At 39.4% G+C, this 15752-nt stretch overlaps 1 protein-coding gene across 2 annotated transcripts in view; it reads left to right on the top strand.

Annotated features, from left to right (window-relative positions):
- Positions 1 to 15752, top strand: part of srgap2 (SLIT-ROBO Rho GTPase activating protein 2) — a 51242-nt gene that overhangs the window by 28971 nt on the left and 6519 nt on the right. For both annotated transcript variants that reach the window (XM_087801659.1, XM_087801658.1), the window contains exons 2-17: positions 717 to 909; positions 5337 to 5499; positions 7705 to 7767; positions 9339 to 9554; positions 9794 to 9922; positions 11114 to 11335; positions 11416 to 11517; positions 12259 to 12456; positions 12542 to 12626; positions 12912 to 12939; positions 13120 to 13150; positions 14340 to 14400; positions 14478 to 14555; positions 14630 to 14764; positions 14826 to 14931; positions 15019 to 15243. In XM_087801659.1, coding sequence (XP_087657785.1) covers positions 717 to 909; positions 5337 to 5499; positions 7705 to 7767; positions 9339 to 9554; positions 9794 to 9922; positions 11114 to 11335; positions 11416 to 11517; positions 12259 to 12456; positions 12542 to 12626; positions 12912 to 12939; positions 13120 to 13150; positions 14340 to 14400; positions 14478 to 14555; positions 14630 to 14764; positions 14826 to 14931; positions 15019 to 15243 — 2035 coding nt within the window. The remainder of the gene's footprint in view (positions 1 to 716; positions 910 to 5336; positions 5500 to 7704; positions 7768 to 9338; positions 9555 to 9793; positions 9923 to 11113; positions 11336 to 11415; positions 11518 to 12258; positions 12457 to 12541; positions 12627 to 12911; positions 12940 to 13119; positions 13151 to 14339; positions 14401 to 14477; positions 14556 to 14629; positions 14765 to 14825; positions 14932 to 15018; positions 15244 to 15752) is intronic.

Genomic DNA, 15752 nt, shown 5'->3' with positions numbered 1-15752 from the left:
TTCAGACAGACATACGGTAGTCTTTCCCTCATTGTTTAATTTTCAATGGCGGGTTAGTTTGTTTTGTTGTGAGTCACACTGACTGACGAATCAGTCGTTGTCATCTTATATTACCAGCTTGTTTGGAACCAAAGTTTGAACCAATAGTATCTGTTTCAACTTACTGTGCAGGTGAAAATGCAACCCAAACCGGGTACAGTCAAGTCGAGAAAAGCCATTATAGAGACAATAGCCTTGTCCAGGCAAAGATTAGTATTCGGGATGGTCCTACCTAAAAACAACTGAACATCAGGCATGTAGGTAGCATTATAATTGCTCTACGAAAAATGGATAATAAGGCCTGGTGCATTAAATAAAATAAATAAATGAAACTGTTGTGGGTCACTGCATACAAATAAGACCAACATCAAAGATGAAGAGCAAATTGAAAACTCATTGTTTTATTTTGTACTCGGAGGAAGTTTATGGGAGTTCCTTTGGTCTGGCTAGAAGTTAACTGACTTAAACTCATGGGTTGTTTTATTCAAGTGAGTCTCACCTGTTCTTATTCATCACTTGGGTTAAGAAAGGATTTCCCTCCTAACTAGACGACTCTCTACAGTTTGTGAACTGCAAACGGCTTCTGTGCTTCTGAATAATGGCACCTCTTTGTCGTCGAATCAATTGGGTATTTGGCACCCTCCGGAAAGACTAACAATCACCTCCTTCTCCGACAGAGATCCGCGCCCAGCTGGTGGAGCAACTCAAGTGTCTGGATCAGCAGTGCGAGCTGAGGGTGCAGCTGCTTCAGGACCTGCAGGACTTCTTCAGAAAGAAAGCGGAGATTGAGATGGACTACAGCCGCAACATGGAGAAGCTGGCTGAGAGGTTCCTCACGAAGACACGCAGTACCAAGGACCATCATTTAAAGTAAGTTGTGATGGTGCTCAATGTTTTTTATTAACGTTTGCCCCTATGTTACAAATTTCTTCTTGTCAGATTGCTAAATAATAATACCAATCTGGATTTAAAGTAATGTTATGTAACATCCTATAAACTGACGTTTGATTCCAAAGCAGAATTACATCACTTGGATTTTGCAATCACAACCACATCCATTGAGCAAACTGAAACCTTAATTCTAATCTGGACTGAGTTTTTGATTAAATTCATTTTTCCATAAAACCCAGACTCACTGGTAAATCCATACATAAATCAATGTATTACTTCATTATTTAAATGGAATCATGATCTTGGAGTATTTTTCCCACTTTCTTACCCGGACAGCTGTTTTAAAAAGTCTGAAACTACTTCTTGCCAAACGTTACAACAAAGCATCAAATATGTAAATCTAATTTAATAATAGTACCACTGGAATTTGCACTTCCTACAATAGTGTGTTGTGCATATTTGTTTAACCATTTAGAGAATGTGTTGATTGTTTAGTGATTAAGAAATGGATTTATTATAGATGGATAGAAACCCTAAAACCAACCAACTTCCCTATTTTATCCCCTAAATTGAGTTGAGTTTACCCGAGTAATTCATAAAATAATACCCGTCTACTCTGCGTTTTATTTATTTATTTGGCCCTAGGACATGACTGTAAAAAAATGTTTGTGGCCACTGGTAAATAGCAGTTTATCTTCTATATCTCATCAGGTTATTTATATAATTTACTGATTAGTTATTCCTAAAAAAGAACGTCTCTTATTGTGGCTAATGGAAAAGAATAACTTTTATTTATTTTGTGTTGGACATTATTTATATTCTGACATTATTAGACCAAATATTTTTTCCTGAAGAATGTACTACCTTAATATTTCTTTGATTTGTTGGACTAGAAGAGCGATATTGCATTGTATTTTGCGGCCACCAATTATGTTCCGACATAATACGTTACACAAACTGATCCACATTGTCTTCGTGGTCATGATATCGCGGGCGTGCGTTCGAGCCAGAAAAGGCCAGGTGGTGATTTTGTGCTCCGACTGATCCGCGGTGTCATGCCAAGTTCATCTAACCTTGCCCAGAGGCTGTTTCTGATGTGTCACCCTGATCGCTCCACTGCGTCCATATGAAGGCCGGTGGCTGGTTAGCAGTGCAGACATCTTTAATACTGCTCTCAGATAAGTGACTGAGAGAGTCTGTGATCTCTGCTTATCTCATTAATAATGGATCATTTCTCCACCATTGTGGTTTTGTCACACTTGCTTACTCACAGTCCAGAAGGCGTTTGATTATTGACGGGACACGTGATTTCTTATGGATTGCTTTTTGTGGATTCTTTCAGACTTGTTCTCTCAATTCCTCTTTTTTTTTTCCTCTCGAAACTCTTCTCTTCTCCCTCTCCTCGTGAACATGGCAGCTGACGGGCACACAAACAAGCCAAAAAAAAAAAGGATCAATAAGTCCTCCAAACGAAACCCCGCTCCAGCCAGGAGGACACACAGCCCCTGCAGCTCTGGTCGATGTAGAGACAGTTTTTCTTTCTATCGGGGAGATTGAAACCCAACAGGGGGGAGCGCTTATCCATCCCAGCTGTACTAGATTTGTCTTTTCACCCTGAAAGATGATATAATTTAACCAAACTGCTTCCACCTTTTGATCATTCCTTGCTCGTCCCTCTCCCGCTACTTCCTCTGTGAGTCCAGTTGCCACGTTGGAATTCCAGTCATTCGGTGGTTATGTGTACCTTTTTTGTGTTGCACTGCACTGCGCATACGAGTCGCTCGGAATCCCGTAGAGACCCCCAGTATTTCTGCTATTTAAAGAACGCCATGTTGCACCGGCCGGGGGTCGGAAGGTTAGGAAGATTTGTGCTAAACTGCAGTTTTTAAACTGACTAGCTATGCTGCCATTTCAAAAATGATCCCAGAAGTGAAAAAAATATCAGACTATTTGACCAAACTTCTGCCTGGTTCTGTTCATAAAATCAGCAGCTCTCCTTGCAGTCGTTAATGTTGAAGCATGATCTCATATCGGTAGTCATAAAAAAATCAATTGGAGTTGCTTAACTTCGTTATTGCTCTCCCTGGGATTTACTCGTACCATCTGAGCTACATCCAGCTAGTCATTACCTTTGCCAAAGAGGTGATAGAAATAGGGTAAACGATTCAAAACGTTACCTTATAAAACAGAATACAACTAAATAAGTATGATAAATCACTTTCCATCTCACAAGGATCTTGTTTTTGGGTTGCTAGAGTCAGAAAATTAGGCAATACAATTTTTGGTGTATATACGTGCATTTATATTATGTTGTGTATCCTTTTTTACGTTGCAGTATTATAAAAGATTTAAATTAACTAAAAATAGCCACCAAAAAAAGGGATTTCATTGCCGCAAACCTCAACGATTTTGTTGCCTTGTCACAAAGTGTTTCATCATTCACTTTTGGTCGACTGTGATGTGGTATGTGTGGCTCTTTAAAGACCAATAATGGGGCCCTATTTGGCTAGGGACTGGATTTCCCCACATATTTGTTTATCTCGGTATTGTGCTGCTGTTTAAAGTGAAATGACATCAGTGATAATAATATAGCCTATTTCCGTTCAGTCCTATTGTATAGGAATCAACATTTTTTATTTACATATTTCTACTAAGTGTATTTAAGTGAATGTATAAAACATATAATATAAAAGGACTTCTAAACCATCCTCAAATTCAACTGTGTATGCAGTATTCTTAGATGTATTTACTGCTAGTTTTGTTCTGCTTTTGGTTTCTGGGTCACTACTGAACTTGTCCCTGGTTTCTTGAGGTCAATCCTTTTGAATAAATGAAATGGGCAATCATGAAAGTTGGATATTGCCATTAAAAACCACCATGTTCAAATGTTAAATAAGGTGTGAAACTCACCAAGAAATGATACTCATCTTGACAAGCACAATGTTGTTTGTGCCGACCGCAAAGTTTCATTTAATGTCATGTGGCAGGAAAATGACTGTATAGCATTTCCTTCCACATAAGGGCACTGGTAACATCTGACCTGTGGAGTCTGGGTTCCCAGTCAGCACCGTGTGACCTTCAATGGAGCGTTGACATTTTAGTATTTACCCTGTGATAGCTGTAGATCAGAGAGGGGGATATTCTGCCTAGTGCCCGGTACCATGGTGATCACATGAAGGACGCTTGACTTGACAAATAGAGGAACTGCAATCTTGTTTTTTTTTTCTGCCCAATGTTGTGCAACTAGAGGGGAAATGGTGACAGAGCGAAGATAAACTTGAGAATGATTTGATCAGCTTCACATTTTTTCTTCCTGTATTCATCATCGTCCTCATTTCTTACTCAGTCGGTGACCATCCGAGCAGTGACGGTCAGTACTGGCATCATGGACGGTGACTCATCTGGTCCCACTCGCGCTCAGACACCACCCTCAGCGTTAGGTCAAACACCATCTTTTTCTGTTTGACCTCATGTGCTCATGAGCACTTACATGTCTTAGACTTTCTACCTAAAGTACTCGAGATCAAAGACTGGACTGTCCATAGTAACGTATTGTAGGAAATCCCCCCGACACGCCAGTCACTGTGAACTTTGTAAGAGTAGTAGCAAAAACAACTGTTTCAATAAATAAAGCCGGTCTTTAAAGTCGATCTTTCTCCACTCTCTGAAGTATCGTTCCCCTTTATGTGACAGCTGTTCTATTGGGGTGTATCCGTCTCCCCCCGCTGAGTTTTGTACTCTGGCTGAATCCCTGGTTTGTGTTGCATCATGTGTTTGTGTTTCGCCGTGAAGGAGGTCAGAGAGAGAAGGTTGTGTTTACTCTTCCGTTCCAGTCTGTTTTCCAATTGTTAGTCCATTTCTTTTCGGCACAAAGTGTGTGGGTGACTCATGAGGAGTAACAGTGACCCTAATACTAATGTTGAGTTTTTCACTTGATTATAATTCAGTAGACATGTTAAGACAGAAGCTGTGATCGATGGCACAAATAAAGATAATCTTGGAACTATGTTAAATGTAACAAGCTTCTCTGGAGTGTAATTTGGACATGTTACATACACAGGGCTGGGTACTGAACTTCTTCTTTTGTAGCACCGATTAAAATACTTAGTAGCTATTTTACATATTTTCGTGCCACATTTTGATCAAAACTTGATCATCTTAAGAAAAACTAATCATCATATTGATTTGTCACTTGTTAGCAATGGTTCTCTTGCAAAAAAAATATTTGTAGTGGACATTTTCCAAAGATAAAACATTTAATTCAAGATTTGTACTATGTTTAATATAACTTTCAAGCATCTGAGCTTATTTATAACTTCTCATTCACTATATTGTTAAAGTATCAGTTTGCTCGATGTCCCTGCAAACCTAAAAACACCTTGTCTTTTTTTTTTTTCTCTCTGCAGAAAGGAACAAAACTTTTTGTCTCCGGTCAACTGCTGGAACCTGTTGCTGCTTCAGGTCAAGAGAGAGAGCCGTGACCACGCCACTCTGTCCGACCTCTACCTCAACAACATCATCCCACGCTTCGCACAGATCAGCGAGGACTCAGGACGCCTCTTTAAGAAGGTAAGACTCAAAGACATCAGAAGCTATAGCAACGATGAATGTAGGCCAAACATTGCTTTTTTAATGGTTATCATTATGTCAATAAATAAAGGCTTGATGGAAACAGCCTTTCATTTCTTAATTCGTTACAGTTTTTTTTCCTTCTTACCCATTTCCTACTTTTATTTTTGCAGCTTTTCAATTTGCAACCGAGTGCCAGTTTTAAAATAAAATTTCCCCTGCATTTAATTCAATTTCTGGTCTATTAAATCACTTTTACAGTCCAGTGAAGTTCAGGAGTGTTTGTGAAATCAAGTTAGAGGAATGACATCAGGATGACGTTTGTATTAGCAAGAGAAGCTTTCAGCTCACCAGCCGTGATACGAATGATTTCATCTTGCACTTCTGTCATCATGTTGCACTTTTAATGTCGTCTAAATGCACTCATCTTTTGAGTTGCTCATCTTTTATGGATGGAACAATTGTAAGAATAGGATAGTTGTTTTATTTATGAAACTGTATTTGGTTTTGTTGATTTATCTAAATGCTGAAACACACTCTTAGAGAAAATCTTAATAATAATTTAGCAAATTTATTTTCATTTTAAGTTTGGTAAATCCATCTTTTACTTGCATGTATCGTCTGGATGTTCAACTGACAAAGTTATTTTGAGTTTTAATAATAGGTTTTAAAAATGAGTTTATCATTAACCAATTAAGTCAGAGAAGTCGGAGGTTAAAGTGATTTTTCTGGTTGTAAAAATGTCTCTCCTACTACGTAAGTGATGAGTTTTATTACTTCTACAGTATTCTGTGGCTGCCTGGCATCTGTTTTCTCTTCTGGCCGATTCTCTTCGTCCATTTATCTGTTATCCCCGCCTGATGACTGACCGATTGAATTTAATGTCTACCATCTTTAAATCTTCCTTCATGTCGTTCATCGACAGTAGGGACCAGATTTAGTGACCTCAAATCTTGTAAGGTCTCGGAGAAAGAAAATATTTCATCATTTTCCTGATCCAACCTTGTGATCTTTTTACCTGTGAACGATTTTCTTCCTTGTGCGTAACAGATGCAGTCAAATGTCACCTTTGACCTTTTACCATTTTCCTTGTCCTTCAAGAAATGCACAGATGCTCAACATGCGGTGACAAACTGTCCATGCTATCACATGTGAATTTTTTTCCACTTTTCTCTGCTGCTTTTTGGCTTTCAGGTCAATATGAACACATGCTGGATGTTGGACTTAAATACCTGTGGTTTGGTCTGGAATCAATTTATTGTGTGAGATGGAGCATTATCCTGAAGCTCTAAAGTTTTAGTTTTTATGATGTTTTTCTTCAGACTCCTCCCTTCATATGATGCTAACTGATGTCTGGATCATTTGAGTCAAATGTAGAAAAATAAAAATAAAGTTAACATTTGTCAACACTAATTCTGAGGCAATTATATTCTAATAATATATTTCCTGTCTACCAGGTTTTAGATATCTGTGCTTTATGTTTTTAAATACATTTCATTAAATGAAAAATTAAATACACTTTTAACATGTTTATCATGAAGATGAGAAATATAACTATACCCTTTTTGATTGTTTTTTTTAATGCTTTTTGAAACATTATTTGAGCGACAGAGATATTTGGTAAGTTTAAGTTTCTTATTAGATATTATTATAATAGCCAAGTTATCCCTCAAACATTTTCAATTTTCAATCCTTTGCTACATCTGCCTCATCCGCTACGACCGAGTGAAGATTCTTTGATAAAATATTGATATCAGTCAGTTCCGTGTTAATGTTTAATCTCTGTGTCCGTCTCCACAATACGGTCTTGACGAACAGCTGTTGTTTTTCCGTGACTTACTATTGATCATGTGAGCTTCAGTCTCTTCCTCATTAATCAGGATTATTGATGGACTCGGACACCCCTTCTTGTTTCCTAGTAGATAATCTAGTTGTTGATTGATGCTGGGAAACTTTGTGTCCGTACCGGTAAAATACATGAGCTTTTCTCTGTGTATACCTGCTCAAAACACTAATTTAAAGATGTATTCGTTCGGAAAACCAAAGAGGACAGACGCCTTCTTTAATCAACAAGATTTCAAGAGAAGAAATGGCATTAGTTTATCTCCAATTAGGTCTTCTTTTACTCTGTATAGTCGTGGTTGTAATAAGTAACGGTACGTGCTGCTTCAAATAACCTTCTTCATTTTCCTTTTCCGGCTCTAGAGTAAAGAGGTCGGTGTGCAGTTGCAAGAGGACTTGATGAAAGTTCTAAATGAACTTTACTCGGTAAGTTTCATTTTTATCTTTTTAAATCAAAATGAAGCCGTAAGTCATGCCCTTATTCCAGCTCTTTCCCTCTTGTCTGCCTGTGTCATGTTTTAATCACTCAAATATGTGATTCATGATTCCTCTGTTAATCCAGCGACGCTGTGTTCAAAGGTCACGTGTGTGCTCAGGCCAACTAGCCGGTCAATAAACCGCACTTTTTACACCTTTGATCTTCCTTACAATTTATGACTTCAGGGAAATGTAATCGGGTTAAACCTTTCCTGGCTTATTTCAAATCTGAGCTGTTGTAATGCATGGTCCTGATCGATGATTTTGTATTTTAACTTATTAATTTATTCTTTTTAACCCTTTCAACAAAATGCATAAGAAAACAATGTATAATCTGCTTATAATGTACATTTTCAAAATGCTTAGATTCAATTAAGTCTTGCTCAATTAAAAAAATAAAGAATACAAAACAACCCAAATTGTAACTGTAGTCAATGGTGGTGCTACAGATGGTCCCTGCAAAATGATCTCTGGCTCACCTGTGTCCCCCCCCCCCCGTGACCCAACCTAAACATTTAACCATTCAAGTTATTATAATTTTGTTTTTATTTTTTCCAACATTTTGTTGGGATAGTCGTAAACAAAATATCGATAGATGTTCAGTTGTTACATAGTTCACAATAAAGTTATGTTTTTATTGTTTAAATATGATATTGTTGTGGTTTTTTAATGGCCTTGGCCCCCTGCAATGAAATGTGTCTGTAGCCAAAATTGCAGTTTTATTGTGATGTATATATTTAGCAACATCAAATTTAAAGTTTTGTAATGTCAACATTATATGTTAATCTTCTTCTAAGTCACAGAGCATCAGAGGCTATTTAACGCTTGTGTTATCTCAGGGTCAAGGTGACCTGAAGGTCCGAAAACAAATGTAATTGTTTTATCCCTTGTGTTGTCTCTGGGTCAAGATAAACGACCTCCACCACTGCGTATGTATTTCTGGAAGCCTCGAGCCAGAGAGGTCGTTCACCTTGACACCAGAGGCAACACAAAGGTTAAGAGGTCGAAGCGCAGATTATCGTAGCATAATTGAAATCTCTCAATGAAGTTCTGTTGTCCGGGGCTTCTCACGCTGTCAGAGGAGTCGTAGTGTTTGGTTACACTGAGCAGCCAAAGGAACAGAGGCCCAGTTTCTCCTGTCTGGGTTTGTGGCTAACTTTTACTTTTGCGCCGCTTCACTGCAGGCAGGTCCATAAAAGCACGATTTATTCGGTAATTACAGCATAAAGTGGGAGATGGAAATAGATCTGGTTTGAGTGACTTGCTCACATGTCGAAGGAGGGTATGACTCTGTCGGTATAATGATGGTTCTGATGGTGGTCACTGAAATAAGGCTGACGTTGCACACATGCACTCCTTTCATGTGTTAAAGTCATCATGGTAAATATGGACCACCACGTTTACCAGTGTGTGTGTGCGAGACTCATTTCCTGTGATGTTGTGGAATCCCGCTAATGATCACGAATGATGAATGCTGGGAAATATAAAGCTGAAAGTTTCGTTTGCGTTCCTCGCCTCAGGTGATGAAGACGTACCACATGTACAACACTGACAGCATCAACGCCGAGACCAAGCTGAAGGACGCGGAGAAGCAGGAGGAGAAGCAGATGGGTCGCTCCAGCCGACAAGACGACCGACAGACGCCTCGCTCCCCCGACACGCTGGCCAGTATCAAAGCTGACGAGAAACCCATCCGGCGCTCCAGTGTCAAGAAAATTGAGAAGATGAAAGAGAAGGTGAGGAGTTGCAGAAGACAAACTGCTCCACCTGCCAACGGTGACTTATGACGCCCGAGCGTCTCATGAATGATTTATCAGGATGATGGCTAACCTTGTTCACCGGGGCCTGTCATAGCAAGATTGTCTTTGCTTCCTGTTGTCCGTGATCAATACCAGGCGTTTGACCCTAATGAGTAAAAACCTTCCTCTCTTTCTATCTTGTTAAGTCGTCCTGTTGTTGGTTATCTCTCCCCCAGAGGCAAGCCAAGTACACGGAAAACAAGCTGAAGGCCATCAAGGCCAGGAACGAGTACCTGCTGGCCCTCGAGGCGACCAACAGCTGCGTCTTCAAGTACTACATCCACGACCTCTCCGACATCATTGACGTGAGTATGGCTGTCGTTCGTGTTGGTGGTCAGACTGCAGACCCTTGCGTGCAGTCCGTTTTATTTTAACGCAGCTTTTCTCTGTTTCTCTTATTTTTACCCTTTTATCACCACAAGTATCCACATGAAGTCCGGCTTTAGTGTAATTTTATGAACCTAAAATGTTTTAGATATGATGAAATGGATAAAATGCACTTAATTAACTAATATTAACTTCTTCTTTTTTTTCCACATTTAGAATGAAAAACTTCTACTCCTGAACTTTTAATTATTTAGCTTTTCTTAATGATAAAAAATAATTGTCAATGTCTAGGTGTTTGTAGCTGGTGTGTTTGGACTTGAAATACTTTCTGATCTAAAATTGAAAGCAGATGCTTGGTATTTGGTTTAAGTAGGACTTTAATGGTACACAGAATTTTCAATTTAATATGTTTTAAGTTTTGATGACGACCGTTCCATTTCCTCTTTTTATGGCTCAGGACTAAAGGAAAGAAACATTTCTTCCATTCATTTATTATATATTTATATTATTTATGTTTTTTACGGTTTTCGTTAAAAAAATATATATACTTTTTGATTTCCGTAGAGAAATTCATTGTTTCAAACCTGTTACAGCTGACCCTATGAATAAAGTCAAAATGCATCCTAGGATATATTATAAATCATATAACAAGTTCTAAAGCTTTCATCATTTTTTTCTCAGCCTCTTATTTCGCTTGATACCATAAAAAAGTAGTTGAGTGTCGAAGTTGTTCAATGCCAAATGTGACTCACTGAAAACATGTGAAACAACACTGCTCAACTAGCCTTTTAACGCAATTAAAATAGCTTTATTGCTCAATAAACGCTCTTCAATCTGCACATCACAAGTCTCTCCCTCTGACTCACCCCCTCTCAGTGAACTGATGTATACAGCTCTGTATGTTTAGCCATTTGTTTTATTGTTTTGCATCATTGGAGCCATTTTGTTCTTTGCTCATCTCAACAACTGAGGTTTATGACATTTATATGAGGTCTGGATCTTTAAAATTAGATCTTGTTATTATCTAAATTAGATTTTAAACTTTAGAGGACTTACGATATTGCTGTATCATTTATCTTTAAAAAAAACGGTAAAGCAATATATTATTTATAATAATACATCTTCTTAAAATGTATTCAAATAATTAATTTCTTGTCTTGTTTCCCCAGTGCTGTGACCTCGGCTACCATGCCAGCCTACATCGCGCCCTCCGGACGTATCTGTCCGCCGAACAGAACGTGGAGACGTCCAAGCACACGGGTCTGGAGACCCTTGAGGGCGCCTCCGAGAGTCTAGAGGCCAACGGAGACAAACAGAAGCTGATGGAGACCTACAACAACGTCTTCTGTCCCCCTGCCCGCTTTGACTTTCAGTCCCATATGGGAGACACGGTAAAGTCCTGCGGGCTTTTTTTTTAGCTTAAGACATCAGAGGTCAGTGGGTTTTAATATCCTTTTTTTTTTTTCAAAAGATGGGAGTTGTTTGTGCACAGCAGCCACTGGAAGGTGACCTGAACCAAAGAGGTCAGCAGCTACAATCTCGCCTCTCGACACTTAAGATCGAGAATGAAGAGGTAAATAACTGTTGAATTACATTTCTGGAATGATCTCTTTTAAAATCTTTTCTTTATCATTTGAAGTTTTTCCACCCAGTCAACCCTAATTAGACATGATTTGAATCTATAAATTTAGTGGTAAATATTTACTTACTTTATCAACAATCAATGATAGATAGATAGACATCATTTACTACATATTATCTCTACCTTGTCAACTGAAGATGTGTTTGATTTTTTTAATAAAAACTTCCAAATCATACATGTCTTATCCTACAATTTTTGCATTATTAAAAATCCATTTTCTACTTATTTACTTTTACAAGACAAGACACAACCACACTTGGTAAATTGACCCGCATTTTGTGCGACATTATTGGCTACTTGTTTTTCTTTATGTCTTGTGTTGTCGACATGATTTTCACATAGATGCCCCAAAAAAACTGTAAGTAGTTCACCTTGATACTGAGGCAACCCAAGGGATACCACAAACACATTCGTTTTTGGGCATCTGGGTCACTTTGACCCAGAGATAACAGAAGGGTTAAGGAGGGACAAGGTCAAGTGTCAATATTTGGTGCTGAGTAAACCTCGAGACATTATTTTAATACAGCATTTCTGACCAAGTTCTCACCAAAACAATACACTGGTTGCAAAAAAACAAAGATACTAATGAATAAATCTAAGAAATCAAAATGTTGGCCACACCTCTGTGACCAAACCGGATGGTTACAAATAACCTTTCCATCATCTTTGCAGGTGAAGAAGACCATGGAGGCAACACTGTCCACCATCCAGGACATGGTGACCGTGGAGGACTACGACGTCTCCGAGTGCTTCCACCACAGCAACAGCATGGAGTCGGTCAAGTCCACGTTCAGCGAGTCTTATCTCAGCAAACCCAGCCTGGCCAAGAGACGAGCCAATCAGCAGGAGACGGAGCAGTTTTACTTCACGGTGAGACTTGGGGAAAAATGAGCCGTTTTTATTGTGTCTAATCTTCCTTGAAATTAAAATTCTGTTCACCATTTGTGTGTCGCAGAAGCTGAAAGAGTTTCTGGAAGGCAGGAACCTGATCACCAAGCTGGAGGCCAAGCATGACCTCATCCAGAAGACCCTGGGAGAGAGTGAGTGGGGCTGCATAATGTAACTTTCATACCTTCGACTCCGGAGCGCCAAAATTACCTCGAATAAGCTCTTAAAAAAAAAGGATATGTGGATGCAGCTGTGTGTTTTGATGTCGGGAAGTTGAGGGGGGGAGGGGTTCTTCCTCAATGGGGAAGGTTCATGCAACTGTACGGGTAACTTTTAAATTGTGTGGAGCCTGCAACCCCCCCCCCCCCCCCCCCCGTTTCCTCACATGTCCCACCACTACTATAACTTCTACAACCTTTTCCTGTTTCCTCCTGTAGGTCAGAAGACTGACTGCTGCCTGGCCAGGTACAAGATCATCTCAACACACACACACACTGTTTGAATTCTCGGCAACCAGGACTTGTATTTTCCCTGTCGATGTTTATAGATATTCTCAACACGCGTGTCAGTGTTTACAAACACTTGTGTGCCTAAATGACAGCATTTCACTTCTCTCCCCTCCTCCCTCTTCTTCTTCTTCTTCAGTGGACGAAGAAACTCTGCTGTCAGGAAGCAGGTAATCATCTCTGCATTCTTACTTTGATGATCGAGTTTATTATTAAGTCAAGCAAATATAGTCACAGCCTTTCATTACATTTAAGTATTTATTTACTACAACAGATTGTAGACACTTTTAAGTATTTAATAAAATGCATTTACAATTAACATTTTATAATATTTAAGCATCTTAAGTCCCATGAGGCTTTGTGTTTGTCCGTCTGTTTTCAAAATAACTGTTTTACCATCTGGATCCAAAAATATTTTGTAGGGTTCCTCTCGCATTGAAAATTGTATTGCTAACAATGATCCTATCAAACCACCTAAACTTCTGAGTAAAAACTGTTAATGATAATATTAAGGACAAACATTTTTTAGGTATTCATCGTATATATGCCTACATTTTTAAGAGAATGAAATCTATTTATTACGCCAGTATTAACATTTTTGTAAACATTTATGTACCTATTTGTTTAGTTTTTTACAATTAGTGCCTGAATATAATGGTATTATTTCATTAAAATGTCCCTTATTTGATATAAGGAATAATATTTTATTTAAAAAATTTAAAATATAATCTTTAAAATGACTGCAGTTAGCATTATTAACGACAAGCTAAGCTAGCAAGTGTGTTGTTCAGTTTAAAACGTCCCCTTCTTTACAGTACAGTTTAAAAAAAAAGAGTATCATTTCATGTAAAAATCTTCCTGCTTAAGACCCTGGCTCCTGCAAGGTTTCAGTCTAGGCACATTCTTGAATGCAACACTGAATCTCTGTACTTGGTCTCGAAAAGCGCTATATAAATAAATATTACTTACTTACTTACTTACTTACTAGGGTTAATCTTTATAGCGCCCCCTTCTGGTCGATTCGTGTCACCACCACCACCATTTAATCCTATTTATAATTTCGTTTTTTTTCTTAACCGGCGTCAAATTTTGCCTTTGTCTTTTGATCACTCCATTAATATTTCACCGTGAGTAACACTCTCATCTCAAAACCCCTGGAACTCCAAACAAAGAGGAGAAGCTCAGTCTCCTAGCAACAGCAGGGTAGTGCCCCCTCTCCACATCCCCGATGTCTGTTCCGATGTGTCAGAGCGGATCCGCGTGTAAACCCCTCAGACATTAACTTGGCTGTTATTTCCTCGCCGGCTTCCTGTTTGTCCTCGACTATATTAAGTGATTCCTCTCCTCCGTGTTTTTTAGGACTCAGGTGAAACCATTCCACTGATGGTGGAGAGCTGCATCCGCTTCATCAGCCACCACGGTGAGGATCATTTCCCTGAGAATATTAGGGTTCATCTCAGACCCCTGTTAATGTCACGTGTCTTGGACCCTCCAAAGGCCTGCAGCATGAGGGGATCTTCCGTGTGTCCGGCTCTCAGGTGGAGGTCAATGACATCAAGAATGCTTTTGAAAGAGGTAGAGATTATAATCCGGCGCGACGAAAATAGAATCTTGTTTTCACACCCTTCCTCCTCCCAAAACGGATCTAGGTGAGGACCCTCTGGCCGGAGACCAAAACGACCACGACATGGACTCCATCGCCGGTGTCCTCAAGCTCTACTTCAGAGGACTGGACCACGCCCTTTTCCCAAAGGAAGTCTTCCATGACCTCATATCCTGTGTCTGTAAGTGTTCCTTCTGATCTGTGTTTGTTTTGAGTTATCTCACGAGCTTCTGTTTCTCCAGCCATGGAGAGTCTTCAGGAGCGGGCGCTCCACGTCAAGAAGGTCCTCAAGTCTTTGCCCAGCAAAACCCTGATTATCATGCGATATCTGTTCGCCTTCCTTAATCAGTGAGTGTCTTGAGGTCACGCGTCATCTCCGCCATCAATAAATGACACGACTCATCTCCCGCTCCAACGTTCTTCTTTCCCCGTCAGTCTGTCCCAGTACAGCGAAGACAACATGATGGACCCGTACAACCTGGCCATTTGTTTTGGCCCCACCCTGATGTCTGTTCCGGAGGGAAACGACCAGGTCTCCTGCCAAGCCCACGTCAACGAGCTCATCAAAACCATCATCATCCACCACGACACCATTTTCCCCGGACCTCAAGATGTCCCGGGTCCCGTTTACATGATCCCCGGAGCTGCTGACGACTTCTGGTGAGAGCCGGATAAAAGAGCGTATTGAGATTGCACTTGATATCAATTCATTTTGACGCTAATTATTACAATATTGTTTTTATTTCAAATACACTTTAGTGTTAAGATTATTTTCTTTAGCACATTAAACATCCCAGTTACAGTACGTGGTTCTACAAATGAGTGCGCTGCCCTCTACAACCTGACGCCTCAGGAGGTACCCCATTGAAACAGCCTGTAGAGGGCAGAGCAGGCATGAGGTAGAAGTGTAAAAGATTTGGAGAAAAATGTACATTATTCAAGAGCAGTTTCTTAATCGAATCCAAATGTACCCTATGAATGGAATTGATGAAGGAAAAAGGCCATGAAACTCAATTTGTATACGTGTTTTCCTGTTTTGATTTCATGGCTGTTATTATTAAGAAAGAGATTATACCGCTCAGTAATTTCTGTTGATTTGCGGGACATTTAACAGGTTTTGTGTGTCCTAACACGCAATTGTAACAGATGTTTGACTATAATAATTTAAG

This window comes from Callionymus lyra, chromosome 10 (genome assembly GCF_982586985.1).
Source record: "Callionymus lyra chromosome 10, fCalLyr1.hap1.1, whole genome shotgun sequence".
Taxonomy (NCBI): Eukaryota; Metazoa; Chordata; class Actinopteri; order Syngnathiformes; family Callionymidae; genus Callionymus; species Callionymus lyra.
Note: the sequence above shows the minus strand (reverse complement) of the source record. Positions and strands in the feature narration are given on the sequence as shown.